Below are 15,624 nucleotides of genomic sequence, written 5' to 3'. Positions count from 1 at the left end.
CACAAGTCTGAGTATTGGGAGGTAAGAGGAGAGGGTTGTCTGTGTACAAGAGGCAGTTGCTGCACTACCTCAGAATGCCCAAGTGCACCAGGTTAATAGGAGAAAGAACAGTGAACTGCCCTTTAAACATGCGGCACCTTTTTTCTAAGGACGTGCTTCGGGTTTTGCAGGAGGCCAGGAAACCCAATACTAAGGAAGCCTTAGATTTCAAAGTGGACAAGATTTTCTATCTGGTGTCAAAAAAGAAAAAAGGACCACCTTTTGGCAGACATTCCTTTGGTGTTCTCTTACCTGTGTGAGTTGCTTAACAGTGGTTGGTCTTACTCTTCTGTTAAGCTCCATTGTTCTGCCTTATCAGCTTGTCTGCCTTTTTCTCCTCCATTGGCTTCCAGGCTGGAGGTTAAGCTTTTCTTGAAAGGTGTTCTACGCATGAATTGTCCCAGGAAACAAGTTTCTCCTCCTTGGGATCTTAATTTTGTCCTGGAAAAGTTGACTCGGGGGGGGGGGGGGGGGCCTTTTGAACCAGCGGCCTCTTCTTTAAAGTTTTATATTTTGAAAACATTTCTTCTGGTAGTATTACCTCTGCAAGGAGGGTTTCTGAGATTCAGGCATTAATGGCTTCACCACAATTCCTAGTTTTCCAAAAGGACAGAGTTTCCTTGAGAACCAATCCATCCTTTATGCCTAAAGTGGTCAATGATCTTTCCTTAAATCAAGCTATTCAATTGCCTACTTTATTCTCATCTCCACAATCTCCTAGTGAAAGAATTTTGAATTCCCTAGATGTGCATAGATAGCTGAGATTCTATCTTGACATAACTAAGACCATCAGGAAGTCTGATCAACTATTTGTGTCTTTCCATCCCAGGGCTCTGGGTTTGCCTGTTTTTAAGCAACTATCTGTTCATGGATTTCCAAGGTCATTGTGTTTTGCTATCATTTTCATGGTAAATCCTTATCCTCTTCTGTTAAAGCCCATTCCATTAGATCTGTCGCATCCTCAGGGGCTTTCTTCAAGGGAGTGAGTACTCAATCCATTTTGGAAGCTCCCACTTGGTCTTCTGTTCATACCTTTACAAAACATTACAAGTTGGATACTGTCTCTAGGGCCAGAACAGGGTTTGCCAGCGGAATCCTGCATGGATTCCTGGAAAATGTTTCTGCTTGATCTCACTATGTTCCTTCCTCCTCCCTGGGTTCCCTTTCAGCTTTGGCACTTTTCCATATGTAAAGAACACTGCAACATTGAATTGGAGGACATAGAATAGTTGTATAAAATCTTACTATAACCATAGATGTCCTTCTCTTCTGTTTTGCAATATTCTATCCCATCTGCCTTCCCCCTACATCTTGCTATTTCTTTGGATGACTGTTTCCGTGGTCTCCCTGTGGAGTTTTCCTCATGGGGCTACTTCATTCTGCGGATTGTACGTACGGACATCTCTTTTATGGCTGACATTCTGGGACCGTACGTGCGATGTCCCACATACAGGGGTAGCTTGAAGCTTTTGTATACAAGCTTGGAAGTCAGATTGAATAGCGGAATACTACCCATGTGTAAGGAATTCTGCAGCATAGAAGCGTAGGACATCTATAGTTATGGTATGATTTTACATAGCTATTCTGTCTTCAGATAAACCATCAACACAAACTCTAACCAGTAAATAGAGAAGATTTGCTTACTGGGCCATCAGGAATAATGTTGATCCATTTTCAGCCTGTTTGCATAGTATCCTTGAATTCTTAGCCATGTGTTTTAACGATTAAGCTAGCTCCTCCACAGTGAAGGTCCAGCTAGCAATGATCTCAGATTTTTACATAGGATTTTACAATGTTTTTTTTGCCTCCCATAGACTATGCAAAACCTTTTTGCGAGATTCTCTTCTTGTAAGACCTCTTTTTAGAGACCCTACCCCCCATGGGATCTTAATTTGGTATTGCAGCAACTTACTGAACCCCACTTTGAACCAGCAGCTAAATGTGAACTAAAGTATCTCTCTTGGCAAACAATTTTTCTAGTAGCCATTACTTCTGCTAGAAGAATTTCAGAGATTCAGGCCTCATTTTCGAAACCGCCTTATTTGATCTTTCACAAAAGGAGAGTACCTTTAAGAACTAACACTTTGGTTTCAGAGTCTTATATTAATCGATCTATCAATATGCTGGTATTCTTCCCTATATTTTCTAGCAAAGGTGAATACATGTTGCATTTATTGATATCCACAGGCGATTACGTTTTTACCTGCACAGAACAGAAAGTATCAGAAAGACCGATCAGTTATTTGTCTCTTTTTCTGACATAAAACTAGGAAAACCTGTTGCCAAAATGACTGTATCCAGATGGCTTACGGATTGTATTTCTTATATATGCAACAAATTTGGCATTACCTTATCAAAACCATTAAGAGCTCATTCCACTGGAGCCATGGCTACTTCATCAGTCTTCCAGTCTGAAGTGTCCATGAACAATACTTGTGCTGCAGCTACTTGGGTTATTTCCCACACATTTGTTACTCATTACAAATTGGATGTGGTCTCTAGGGGTGGAGCATCATTTGGTTCAGTGGTGCTCAGGAATATCCTTCCTTGAAGCCACCCGGGGATGTAGGTAGCTAGAGACTGTCTCATAGGTTGAGGACATAATGAAAATTGACAACATCAGATAAAGGTTATGTACTCACTGTAATGTTTCGTCTGTGTTGTCTATTTTCATTCTTCCTCAGCTCCCCTCCCACTTAACCCCCTACCCTGTAGTGTTGTGGAAGAGCGAGTGTTTTTCTTATTATGCCACCTTCTTGGAACATAGTTCCAGATATAGTCTCCTATATCTGTAATTCAATACTTCTTTCTGCTGATATTAATAAACAAGATCTGAGATACTTGGGGTTGGTGCATTGTGGGTAAGGCAGTAGCTTGAGAGTTTTTTGGTTGCCACAAGCTTTTGCAACAGCTGAGTAGGATCCGAGGGATCAGATCTGAACCCATAAGTTGAGGAAGAGTGAAAATGGACAACACAGATGGAACGTAATGGTGCATATATAATTTCTTTTTTTCTTGTCTCTTAAGTGATAATTTAATAAAGGTGTTAACAAAAATTAAAAAATAAATAAGTCTGGGTCTTCCCCTTCAGATTGCTGACACCACAATAGGAACTACACATAGGCTCATCAGACTATGCAAGGGAGTATGGATGGGTAACCTGAAAGTTTAGGGGCCATGGCCTGCAAATCTAATGCCAGAACACATCAGTCTGGAGCAGATGAGGACATTTGCATATGTCCTGCAGATTTTTTTTCCTATTCTTTGAAACCAGGTCCATTAAGAGTATTCATAGACAACACAACAATCATGTGGTATTTAAGCAGGTGGGAGCCTGATCTTAACAAGTCTGCAGACTAGCTCTTTTCGTATGGGCTCAGGACATAACATTCACTTCTCCTTGCAAGCGGTTTACATTCCTTCACAGGACAATGTCCTGTCAAACTTTCTAAGCAAATTCCCATGACTGGATGCTGAACAGGGAGATACACCTCTACACAGCCTACAAATGGGGAGGGTGTGAGTGACACACACAGTTTTACCTCCATCCACTACAAACAACTTCCTCTCTTGCACCAGGGCCTACTGTCCTCAAGCTTGGAAAATGGACGCAGTATCCTTCCTTTGGAAAAGGAGGTTCCTGTATGTCTTCCATCTACTTCCCATGATCTTACTAAAGATCCAAAAGGAATGCCCAAAGATTTTATTGGTGACTCCCTATTGGTCAAGGTAGCACTGGCTCCCCTTCTCTGTCACTTAGCCAAGGGCTATCACCAGAAACTTCCCTCCACAGTGGACATGCTGACACAGCAGAAAGGCTCACTACTTCATCCCAGCTTGTCATCAATCAGTCTGATACTACAGATGCTAGGATTTTGATCCCTTTTAGTCATCAGTTTTTTGAGCACATGCTTAAGGTTCTCCAGAAGGCAAGAAAACTTGCTGCAAAAATTCTTACATAACAAAATGGAAATGATTTTTCTAGATGGTGTTAGCCGAAATTGGGCATTGCATACTCTTCTGTTAAGGCTTTTACCTTTCATCCATTTCTGCATGCATACCTCTGGACCGTAGCACTGTAAAAGCATGCTTCTCCATTCTTCCAGTCATTCATTCATGTATGTGCCAGTTTCTTTTATGCCTAGCCTGTTAATCAAATCTGGTTTGTCTAGGTTGTTGCCAGTGCTTCATCACTGCATCCTATAGAGCTTGACTGTTCTGTTTCATTTATTGTAACTTGTGGAGGTTTTTGCTTCTACAGATTGATGTGTCGACTATGTTTAATATTTTCTTTGATTTAATTATTTTTTTAAGGATAAGATTTATCAGTTCTGCTGCCGGCAGTGCTGTGAAGATTACAAGCGTCTTAGCAGTATAGTGTCTGTCTGTGAGTACTGCAAACAGGAGAAGCTACTACATGAGAAGATCAAGTTTTCGGGTGTAGAGAAGAATTTCTGTAGTGAAGGTAACTTAGTATAATTTTCTGTCTCTAAGTTAACATTGATCGGTTCAGCTTTGTATATATGTTAATTTTGTTATTCTGAAAAAAATTGTATTTTTGGTCAATTGCTGATCAGTGTACTGTCCTGGTAAACGTGTGTGTGTGTATCAATAAATAAACCTTGTTGATATGCACAAGTAGTTTGCATGCCCATATGTGTGTGTCTTGTTCTAAATGGTCAATGTGGTGGGCAGTAAGCAGAGATGACTGTTATAGAAAACATATGTAGCAGTTTAATTTATTTGAAAGTATTGCATGAAAAGTACACTGGAATAAATTTTATTTGTTATTGGGAGTAAGCATTTGTATTCAGCAATATATACCATTCCAAGCAAAGTTATCTATTTTTGTCATTTTAACTGATGTTGCACCTTCATTGGCATGCTATGCTCATTTCTGTTTAGATGCAGATGTTAAGACGTTATGGGCCCAATTGAAAAAAGGCTTGCTGTCACTGAGAGCAGGTATTTTGGAATCTGGCCCCTGGATAGGCTTTATAATGAAATTAAGTCACTTATACTAAGAGCAAGTCTTTCTGAATTGGGGCAGACTTGCACTCAGAGCAACTCTTTTGAAATCTGACCCAAATATGTTTCTGTTAAGAACCTGAAGTGTGAATTTAGTGGGTAGTTGCTCATATTGTTTGTCTCTTAATATGGATGTGTCAGTAATGGTTGCTGTAGAGTACTGAGAGAGGGCATTGTAAACATTCCATTTATTTTAGGCATGTATATAGTGAATTTCATTGTACAGGTTCAGTAGAATTAGTTAGCGTGAAATTTTTAGGTGGAGTGGTTTCTTTAGTTTATCAGTTTTTGTCATCACTAACAGTAACTTTTCTTTGTTTTTATTCTAGGCTGTGTACTCTTGTATAAACAAGACTTCACCAAGAATCTTGGTCTGTGTTGCATCACTTGCACATACTGCTCTCAGACTTGCCAACGTGCTGTCACCGAGGAGTTAGATGGCAACACCTGGGACTTCTGCTGTGAGGACTGCAAGAGCAAATATTTACTCTGGTACTTCAAGGTTAGATCCATGAGTGAACCCTCATCAAGTCCAAGCGAAAATGACAAGGTCCTTTTCTCGCATATATATCTGAGAGAAGTGCTCTCTGCTGCCAGCAGGCTCCTCCTCTATACTCTACTCTGCTTGGCTCTTAACAGGCACACTCGGATGGTGGCCTTGTAGAAATTTGTTTCACAATGACAGCCATCTGTTGTGTGATTGTCACCCTTTCTGTCTTTCCCAGCTAAGGGCTTGGGTCTTCATAAATGTGCACATATGCTTAAGTGCTCATTGTTTACCTTTCTCACTTTTCAGCTTTGCACATGTGCATTTGTGTAATGATGTATAACGTTTAACTGACTTGATAAGCTTTGAGTAAGTGTTTTGGCACAGTGCAAACTACACACTTAGTGCAGCAATGACATTACAGAGGAATGGGAATTACACACCAGCATCCAGCCTGCAGGTTCATGATAGTGTAATGGTGGTGTAGTTATAGTGTAGTTAAAGTGAAATGGCAGTCGCTAGGTTAATCCACTGTTTAATTTTTATTTATTTATTGTCATTTTGGTACCTTTACAGCAGTTATCTCTAAAACATGTATTGTGTTGTGCTTTATTGTGGATCTTTTTTCTTAGCATGACTTGTTCTGATCATATACATAGTCTGTGAGAGGCAGAACAGTATCATTTTGCATGGTTTCCTAATTTTCCATCACCTCCATTATATTTTCCTTTTTTTTAAGGATATGTGACTGCTATGAGAGGGTAAGTTGGAACACTTTGTTGGTCCCACAAATACCCACATCTTTTCAGAAATTGATCAGTTATACTGTGCCAGTTTCTCTCTTAAAAGGTTTTTCATAATATTTTTCTGTTAAAAAGAAAAGAATTTGATCAAAAAGATGCCATTTGCAAGTGTTCATTGATTGAAATGTGCTGCCAAGGTACGCAAACAGGTCCAGTGATCCTTTTCAGCCACCACAATAACTATTTACAGTCGTGGCACATAGGCAAAAGAAGAACACACGCAGTTAGTCTTCATATGAACAGAGCCATATTAACCATGTAGCTGGGTTGCTCATACATGATCAGGTAGATAAATGTAACTAAAAATACTTGGAACAGTTGAGTACACAGTCTAGCTTAATATGTCCTAGCAGTTTGCATGTGTTGTCTGATTACATTCCATCTGTTCCTCCTCTATGAGTTGGGTCAGGGATTTTTTGCTTAAATGTTGGGTAATTGTACTGTTGCTTATGTTCTGAATGAGGGAGCTCTATGCTCTTGAGGCAGCCTTTTTAATCGACCTGTCACATAGTACTCTGTTAATGATTTTATTACCAAGAGGAGGGGTGTGTCTGTATCATTCCATCCCTGGGAGGCATTTATGAACTTGGTGTGCCTCTCTGCATCTCATAGGTTCATAGGCGTTTACTAGGCTAATGACCACAAAGGCCTTTTTAAGCCTAGACATACATCCCAAATCTCTGACGAGTTCTGATACCCAATTGTAAGTATGGGCCTGGAGTTGAACCATTTACAGGTTACCTGTTTGCATCAGAGACATAGGTGCCAAACCAGGGATGAATTTCTTGTTTCCCATCCAATTGTCTAAGTTGCACTTGAATTGTATTAGGGAGGAATTTTGCTTCACATGCATGGGGAGCCTGTTCCATAGACTCAGGAATATCCTTTCTTGAAGCCACCCGGGGATGTAGGTAGCTGGGGACACTCTGTCCCATAGGTTGAGGACAGAATGAAAATTGACAACATCAGATAAAGAAGTTATGTACTCACTGTAATGTTTCGTCTGTGTTGTCCATTTTCATTCTTCCTCAGCTCCCCTCCCACTAGCCTCCTACCCTGTAGTCTTTGAGCGAGTGTTTTTCTGATTATGCCACTTCCTTGGAACATAGCTCCAGATATAGTCTCCAATATCTGTAATTCAGTACTTCTTTCTGCTGATATTAGTAAAAAAGATCTGAGGTACTTTGGGGTTGGTGCATTGTGGGTAAGGGAGTAGCTTGAGAGTTTTCTGGTTGCCATGAGCTTTTGCAATAACTGAGTAGGATCCAAGGGATCAGATCTGAACCCATAAGTTGAGGAAGAATGAAAATGGACAACACAGATGGAACATTATGGTGAATATATAATTTCTTGTTTTCCTGTTTCTTAAGTGATAATTTAATAAAGGTGTTAACAAACATTAAGTAAATCCAGGTCTTCCCCTTCAGATTGCTGACACCACAATAGGAACTACACATAGGCTGATCAGACTGTGCATGGGAGTATGGATGGGTAACCCGAAAGTTTAGGGGCCATGGCCTGCAAATCTAATGCCAGAATACAAACCCGATCCACTTACTTCAACATCACATCCAGTAATAAGCCTTTGATTGAACTGGTACCATCCATCCAACTTCTCGGTGTTGTTATTGATCAAAATCTGAAGTTTGATTTACACATTGCCCAGACTTTAAAAAAAAGTGCACTAGAAAATAGGTACCTTATACAGATGCAAAAATTACCTAATCACAAACTCCAGAATAACGACAGCCAGAACTCATCTTCTGTTAGCTTTAGTATATGCCTCACCCATCCTTACCAACCTCTCCAAATCAGACCTAAGCAAGCTAGATGCCTGCTATAATAAGATAGCTTAATTTGCCACTAGCTGTCCTCCTAGAACCCACCATTGTAAGGCCCTAAGACAACTATCTTGGTTAAAACTACCCCGCTAACTCATCCTCACACAACTCTCTACTGCCCACCAAATGTACTGTAAACCTGATAAAACACCAGCTCTACAAGGCCTCCTCAATCCCCATATAAGTACCCGTCCACTAAGATCCACTAATAAAGCTCTAATAAAGTAACCAGGTGTAAAAATAGCTCGGGTGACTCTCTGTACTACTACATTGCTAAACTTGAAGTTAGAACTATAACTAGCTTAAAAAACTTCAAGCATCACATTAAAGCCCATCTCACCAGATGTTCTTCGTGTTTCTCTGTTGCAGTCATAACTGTAGGGTGCTCCTGCCGGCAGGCAGCCCGAAGTCGGCCAGAATCCCAAAGTCTGGGTCCGGCGTCGGCTGTATAAGCCAGTATCCTGACGTCAGTACGCCTTGGTACATAGCCCTCAGCCGACGCCATCATCTCCAGTCTTTCTTGCCGTGCGGTGGAAAGCAGCTCGCAAAACGTTGGTTGGCGATTTTCGAACAGCATTCTTGGTTGTTGTCGGTCCGAAGTTGTTACTTCTCTTCTCAAAGCTAAGTACCCCGTTGGGGAATCTTTTTCTTGTTCCTCCGATGTCAGAAAAAGTTAATAATTGTATAGCGTGTGGGAAACAAATACCTCATAAAGATTTCCACTCTTACTGTCTACCTTGCTTAGGCCCTGACCACGGCGTTTCTTGTTGTCGGTTCTGTGCCAGGTTCAACTTTCGTACTATCAAAGCGCAGGTACGACTGGGCTTTAAATTATTTTGGCAGACGCTTCAATTACAGAATGTCGCCGGATACTACCGGAGTTCAAAAGAAGCGCAAAGATAAAGACAGGCCTCCAAGGTCCAAACAGGACTCGTTGCAGCTGGAGCCAGCGTCCGGTTCGGCTGTCGTCAGTGAGGTGCTTTTGCAGCCCCTGTCGTCCGCCGCTTCTGAACCGATGGCCGATATGGACTCCCATGGGGAGCCATCAAGGCCCACTATTTTAACTGCTGCAGGACCTTCGGACGTCGCTCCTTCAGATGGGTCCGGAACCGCTGTGCAGGTACCAGCTTCTGAGGGGGTTTTCAGGCCTACTCACATTACTATTTCAAAGGCAAAGACAAAGACTCCTTCTAAGTCTAAAGTTTCAGCTCAAGCTGCTTCTGAATCCACTCCCAAGACACAGAAACAATTATTGAGGATGGCTGAAAACTTGCTTACAATGATTAGGGGTTCTCACCCCCCTCCTGAGAAAAGGCCTTGACAGGATGTTACTCTGGATTCTTCTGACCAGGCCTCTGTCTCTTCTGTTTCTTCCTCTGATCAGGACTATTCCTTCCCCCCTTATGAGGATTCGGATGCTGAGGAATCTTTGCCCTCGGCCTCTCCGCCTGAGGATTTTTCTTTTGGGGAAACCTTGCATGAGATGAGGGAACATTTTCATTGGGAAGGACAGGAATATTCTGCTAACAAAAAGAGGCTTAGAGAATTTCTTCTTCTTCCTCAGCATAGGCCTTTAGCTATCCCTCCTGTTTTGGACATTGTGGATGATGCTTTTTCTGAGGCTAATTTGAATCCTGATTCCATGCCTCCTGCTCCTTCTAAGCCTGATAGATTTTATAGGGTTCCTGACTCTCATTTATTTCTTTTTAAGAATCCTTCTGCAGACCCTGAAACTATTTCTCAGGCTTCTAAGGCTGCTAAGGTTGCTACTTCTAAAAATCCTATTCCCTCTGAGAAGGATTCTCGTGCTTTAGACAGGTGGGGCAAAAAGGTATATACTTCTGCTACCCTTTCTGTAAGGGCATTGAATTGCCAGTTTCATATGTTTAAATACCAGCAATTTCTTTTGTCTGTTTTAAAGCAAAAGCTTGCTTCCGTACCTGCTTGTGCAGAGGATAAGGAACTTCAGGATGTTTTGCATGCTACTGAACAGGTTAACAAGCATAGTTTACATTGTGGTTTTGATGCCTTGGATGCTTCCTGCAGGGCTGCTGCCTCTGGTACTGTGATTAGGAGACATGCCTGGCTTCGTGAACAAAGTTTGCCTGAACAGGTTAAGGCTAAATTATTAGATGCCCCTGTTCAACATGATGTTCTTTTGGTTCTAAGGCTGAGGAAGTTATTAAAAGATGGAAGAAAAGGCAAAGTCCATGCAGACTGTAAAAGATTTCTTGCAGGTTCAGCCTCCTAGATTTTCCAGGAATTGGCCCACTAAAATTGGTCCTTTCCCACGTCTGACAGGCCTCAAAGGGGAAGATATAGGCGCTCCAGAGGCCGTGGTCAAGGCCAGACCTCGTGCAGATCTAGACAATGGACTGCTTCTTCACCTAGAAGGGAGAAGACAGATCCCAATCTCAAAGAAAACAGACTCAATGACTCTCTCGGTTGGGCTTCAGGACCTCTTTACCTGGACGCCCCTCTCGGAGGAAAACTGTCTCTTTTTTACAGGAATTGGACTCAGATTACCCAGGACAAATGGGTATTGGATGTGATTTTAAAAGGTTACAAGTTCCACTTTCACACTTTGCCAAGGACTCATGGTTGGCCAGATCTGCCAAAACTTCAATGGTCAGAGGCCTTAACTCAAGTGGATGCTCTTCTGGCCATGAGAGCCATAGAGCCTGTTCCACTTTTGGAAATGGGAAAAGGATTTTATTCAAGACTGTTTCTGGTTCCCATAAAACAAAACTCTTGGAGACCTATTCTGGACCTTTCTGTGTTAAACACCTTTTTGGAAATTCCAAAGTTCAAGATGCTCACTCTGCAACAGTTACTTCCAATGCTCTCTCAGGACGCCTGGATGGTGACATTGGACTTAAGGAAGCCTATTTGCATATCCCTATCAGACAAGAACGCAGGAAATTCCTCAGGTTCAAGGCAGGTTCGAGGCACTTTCAATTCTCTGTTCTGCCCTTTGGTTTATCTACTGCGCCCAGAGTCTTCACCAAGTGCCTGGCACCAGTAGTGGCTTACTGCAGACTTCAGGGGATTCAGATTTACCCCTATTTGGACGACTGCCTTATTCAGGCAGGCAGCAAAGATCTTCTGCTACAACACCTAGACTTCGTTCAACGTCTTCTCCTCATACTGGGATTCTCAGTGAACATAAAAAAGTCGCATTTAATCCCTTCTCAACAAATGGTATTCTTGGGAGCCCTCTTAAACACAACCTTACAAAGGGCCTACCTCACTCCAGAAAAACAAACTCAGCTGGCTTCTACTTTCAACACCTTGGCAACTCTATCTCAGCTCACTGCAAGGAAATTCCTGCAGGCTCTGGGCTACATGGCTTCCTGCATTCTGTTGATTCCAAACGCAAGGCTTCACATGAGAAAGCTTCAATGGTATCTGAAAAGTGTATGGTCACAGCATTATCACGATCTGGATATTCTGATTCCTCTGATCCCCTGCCTCCAGAAGGAATTCCTCTGGTGGTCCAGGGCATGCATTTTAAACAAAGGAAAACCTTTTGTCTCCTCAACCTTCTCAAATCCTAACCACGGACGCCTCGGATTATGCTTGGGGAGCACATTTTCTAGACAATTGCCAGCAAGGAACCTGGACAAAGGACCATCTTCACTGGCACATCAATCTGAAGGAGATGTTGGCAGTTCAAAATGCCCTTTGGCCTTCAAGCACCTTTTACAACCAGGGCCTCTGCTAATTCGCACAGACAACACCACGGTCATGTGGTACATCAACAAGCAGGGGGGATCTCATTCTTACCCCTTTGCAGACTGGCTATGAGTTTATGGGACACAGCTCTAAATTTGAATCTGCATCTCCAGGCTCAATTCATTCCAGGGAAACAAAATCTTTTAGCAGACAGCCTGAGCAGAAACATTTCAGATCCTCACGAATGGATGCTAGACACCAACTTGTTCAAAAGGATTACTGCAGTTTGGGGATGTCCCCAGATAGATCTGTTCGCATCCCATCTCAATCATCAGCTGCCTCGCTTTTGCACCAGGTCCTTCCACAAAACAGCATGGAGAGTGGATGCCCTGTCTTTCAGTTGGAAAAGTCTGTCTGCATATGCCTTCCCTCCTCTTCCTCTACTGCCTCGGGTACTACTGAAGATAAAGCAGGACGAGCCCAAGTTCCTCATCTTGATTGCTCCAAATTGGCCTCGACAGTTTTGGTATCCGACTCTAAAACTTCTGTTCTCGGGGCCTCCTTGGATTCTTCCACTGAACCCTTCGCTTCTGTCCCAGCATCAGGGTCAGTTGCTACATTCCAACCTCAAGACCCTTTGCTTGGCAGCTTGGCTCTTCAAAGGAATTTGATTGTCTCTAGTCTTCCCAAACAAGTTTTGGATGTTCTTTTGGAAGCTAGACGGCCTAGCACTAGGAAATCTTATGCCTCTAAATGGAAGAGGTTTTCTATTTGGATGCAGGACCGAGGTTCTGATCCTCAGGTTCCTGATCTCTCCTCTATTTTGCTTTACCTTTGAGACTTTTATCAAAGGGACTTTCATTTTCTTCCATTAAGATTCATGCTTCTGCTATCTCTGCATTTCAGTTCTGATCCTCCTGTTTTTCACATCCTTTGGTGAAGCAGTTTTGAGGGGGCTAAGAATTTGCGGCCTCCAAGGACCCCTCGGTCCCTGCCTGGGATCTTAATTATGTTTTAGAAAAACTTACTTTGCCTCCTTTTGAGCCTGCTGCATCTTCAGATATTAAGTTTCTGTCTTGGAAGACTGTTCTTTTGTTAGCTTTGACCTCTGCCAGAAGGGTCTCAGAGTTGCAAGCTCTTATGGCTGTGGAACCTTACCTTATTTTCCATCAGGACAGAGTATCCTTGAGGACCAATCCTACTTTCATGCCTAAGGTAATTTCGAAAGTGGCCTTGAATCAGACTATTCACCTTCCTACTTTCTTTCCAAATCCTCAAAATAAAGGGGAAAGGATTTTGCATTCATTGGATGTGCACAGGCAGTTAAGATTTTACTTGGACAAGACTAAAGATTTCAGAAAGTCTAACCAACTGTTTGTTTCCTTTGCCTCCAGTTCACTTGGAAAACCTATCTCTAAACAAACCATTTCCAAATGGATTGCTTATGGGATCAGATTTTGTTACACTCATCATGGTAAACAGTTTCCTGGAACCATTAGGAGTCATTCTACTAGAGCAGCTGCTACTTCTACAGCTTTTCTCAGAGGAGTACCTACCAAGGATATCTTGGAAGCTGCCACTTGGAGTTCAGTGCATACTTTTTCCAAGCACTACAATCTCCCTTTGTTTTCTAAGTCTAGGGCAGGCTTTGCCTCTGCTGTCTTGCAGGGTATTCTTGCCTCCCCTTCTTCTATCTAAAGCCTCTTCCCTCTCTACACTGCTTTGGGATTCCACCCTACAGTTATGACTGCAACAGTGAAACATGAAGAACATAGTACAGTTGTGTACACCTACCATAAATGTAGATGTTCGAGTGTCTTCACTGTTGCAGTCGGGGTTTCCCTCCCTCCTATCCCCTTTTCCTTTTTGTGGTGTATTTGTGTTTCCTTTGTTGGATTCATTTTTGATTTATTGGAGGTATTCTGACATCTAGGGCAAGAAAGGCTGGAGAAGATGGCGTCGGCTGAGGGCTATGTACCAAGGCGTACTGACATCAGGATACTGGCTTATACAGCCGACGCCGGACCCAGACTTTTGGGATTCTGGCCGACCTCGGGCTGCCTGCCGGCAGGAGCACCCTACAGTTATGACTGCAACAGTGAAGACACTCGAACATCTACATTTATGGTAGGTGTACACAACTGTACTTTCCTGGACCTGTACATGTACTGGGCATGGGTAGCCCAAACCATGGAACTAGCTGATTTTAAAATTTTAACTGCATATGTAATGAACAGTGAATTTCAGTCATATGAGTACCTTATGTTGATTTTTTTCTTTCTTAGTGTTAATATCTATCACATTTTAAGTCTTCAGTTTGCTGTGCTACCTGTATATAAGCCTACTGTCTTTCGGCTTTTCCTGGTTAGGGGTTGCCACAGTGGAACTCTGGTCCACTAATGATTGGCAGTAAATTTTTACGGTGTCGAGTTGCCAGCCCGGTGCCCAACCTTCAAAGAAGGCACACCCACACATGCTCGCACCTACCTGCATGTCTTTAAATTCATTCGACCACAGAGAGGACATGCAGACTCTGCACAGAAGGTGCTCCAGCCGAGAATCGAACCGGAGAACCTCTTGCTGTGAGGCGACAACGCTAACCGCTGCACCACCGCAGCCTACCTGTATATAAGACTAAGTATCGTAATTGCACTCTTATTCTGTACAGTGTCACGGGTCTGTATTAGAACATCGAATATTTAACAGTTTGAATCACTAAGGTCAACCTTTAGTGATCAAACTGTTAAAACATCGAATGTTCTAAAAAAAAAAAACTAAACGGTGTAGGCAAGGGGGCAAGCCCCCCTACATCCCCCGCTATTTAAATGTACCAACTCCGAGATCGCACTACAGTGCGGAAATGGAAATTTTCCATTTCCTACACTGTAGCGCAATGTCAGAGTTTATATATTTAAGTAATGGGAGGTGCAGGAGGGCTTGCCCCCCCCCCTCTGCTTACAGCAATTAGTTTTAATTTCTATCATTTTTTACATTTTTTATTACTCATTCGATGTTACTGAACTTCGATGATATGGTGTTGACCATATCGTATTCGAAGTTCAGTAACTTCGAGTTTGTAATATAGACAGACCCCAAAGTCACTACCTGCTACTACTGTAAGAACTGTCTTCTAGAAGCATTGTTATGTAAGATTATTGGTCTTGTCTCCCACTTGACCAATTTATTCTGTTTCAGTCTTTTTACTGTTATGAATGTCTGTTACTATTTTTTCTTTATTGTATTATACAATTTTCTTTCTACTAGCAAAATTGTTTGCTAACAATGGAGCTTTTCTTCCCGGGCCTCTGCTGAAAAAGGGTTTTATGCCCAATTGGACTCTCCTGTTAAAGAAATGTAAAATAAATAAATAAAAGTACATCAGTCTGAAGCAGATGGGGGCATTTGCATATGTCCTGCAGATTTTTTTCCCCATTCTTAGAAACATGTCCATTAGGAGTATTCATAGTCAACAATCATGTGGTACTTAAGCAGGTGGGAACCTGATCTTACCAAGTCTGCAGACTGGCTCCTTTGGCATGGGCTCAGGACACAAAAGATTACATTCCTTACCAGGACAATGTCCTGTCAAACTTTCTAAGCAAATTCCCATGATTGGATGCTGAACAGGGAGATATTCCTCTACACAGTCTACAAATGGGGGAGGTTCCATTTCCATACGTAACTTCCTTCTCCTCTCCATAAACAGCTTCCACTCTGCAGAGATGATAGTCACAGTATATATATATATATG

General features: G+C 42.2%; 1 protein-coding gene across 2 annotated transcripts in view; it reads left to right on the top strand.

The window, feature by feature from the left end:
- Positions 1–15,624, top strand: part of ZMYM3 (zinc finger MYM-type containing 3) — a 3,891,108-nt gene that overhangs the window by 1,935,466 nt on the left and 1,940,018 nt on the right. For both annotated transcript variants that reach the window (XM_044056844.1, XM_044056843.1), the window contains exons 11-12: positions 4,354–4,504; positions 5,397–5,569. In XM_044056844.1, the coding sequence (XP_043912779.1) occupies positions 4,354–4,504; positions 5,397–5,569 (324 nt within the window). The remainder of the gene's footprint in view (positions 1–4,353; positions 4,505–5,396; positions 5,570–15,624) is intronic.

Source organism: Protopterus annectens, chromosome 14.part0, assembly GCF_019279795.1.
Source record: "Protopterus annectens isolate FY-2018-M chromosome 14.part0, PAN1.0, whole genome shotgun sequence".
NCBI classification, from domain to species: Eukaryota; Metazoa; Chordata; order Ceratodontiformes; family Protopteridae; genus Protopterus; species Protopterus annectens.
The sequence above is the reverse complement of the archived record's forward strand: the minus strand, read 5'-3'. Positions and strand labels throughout refer to the sequence as shown.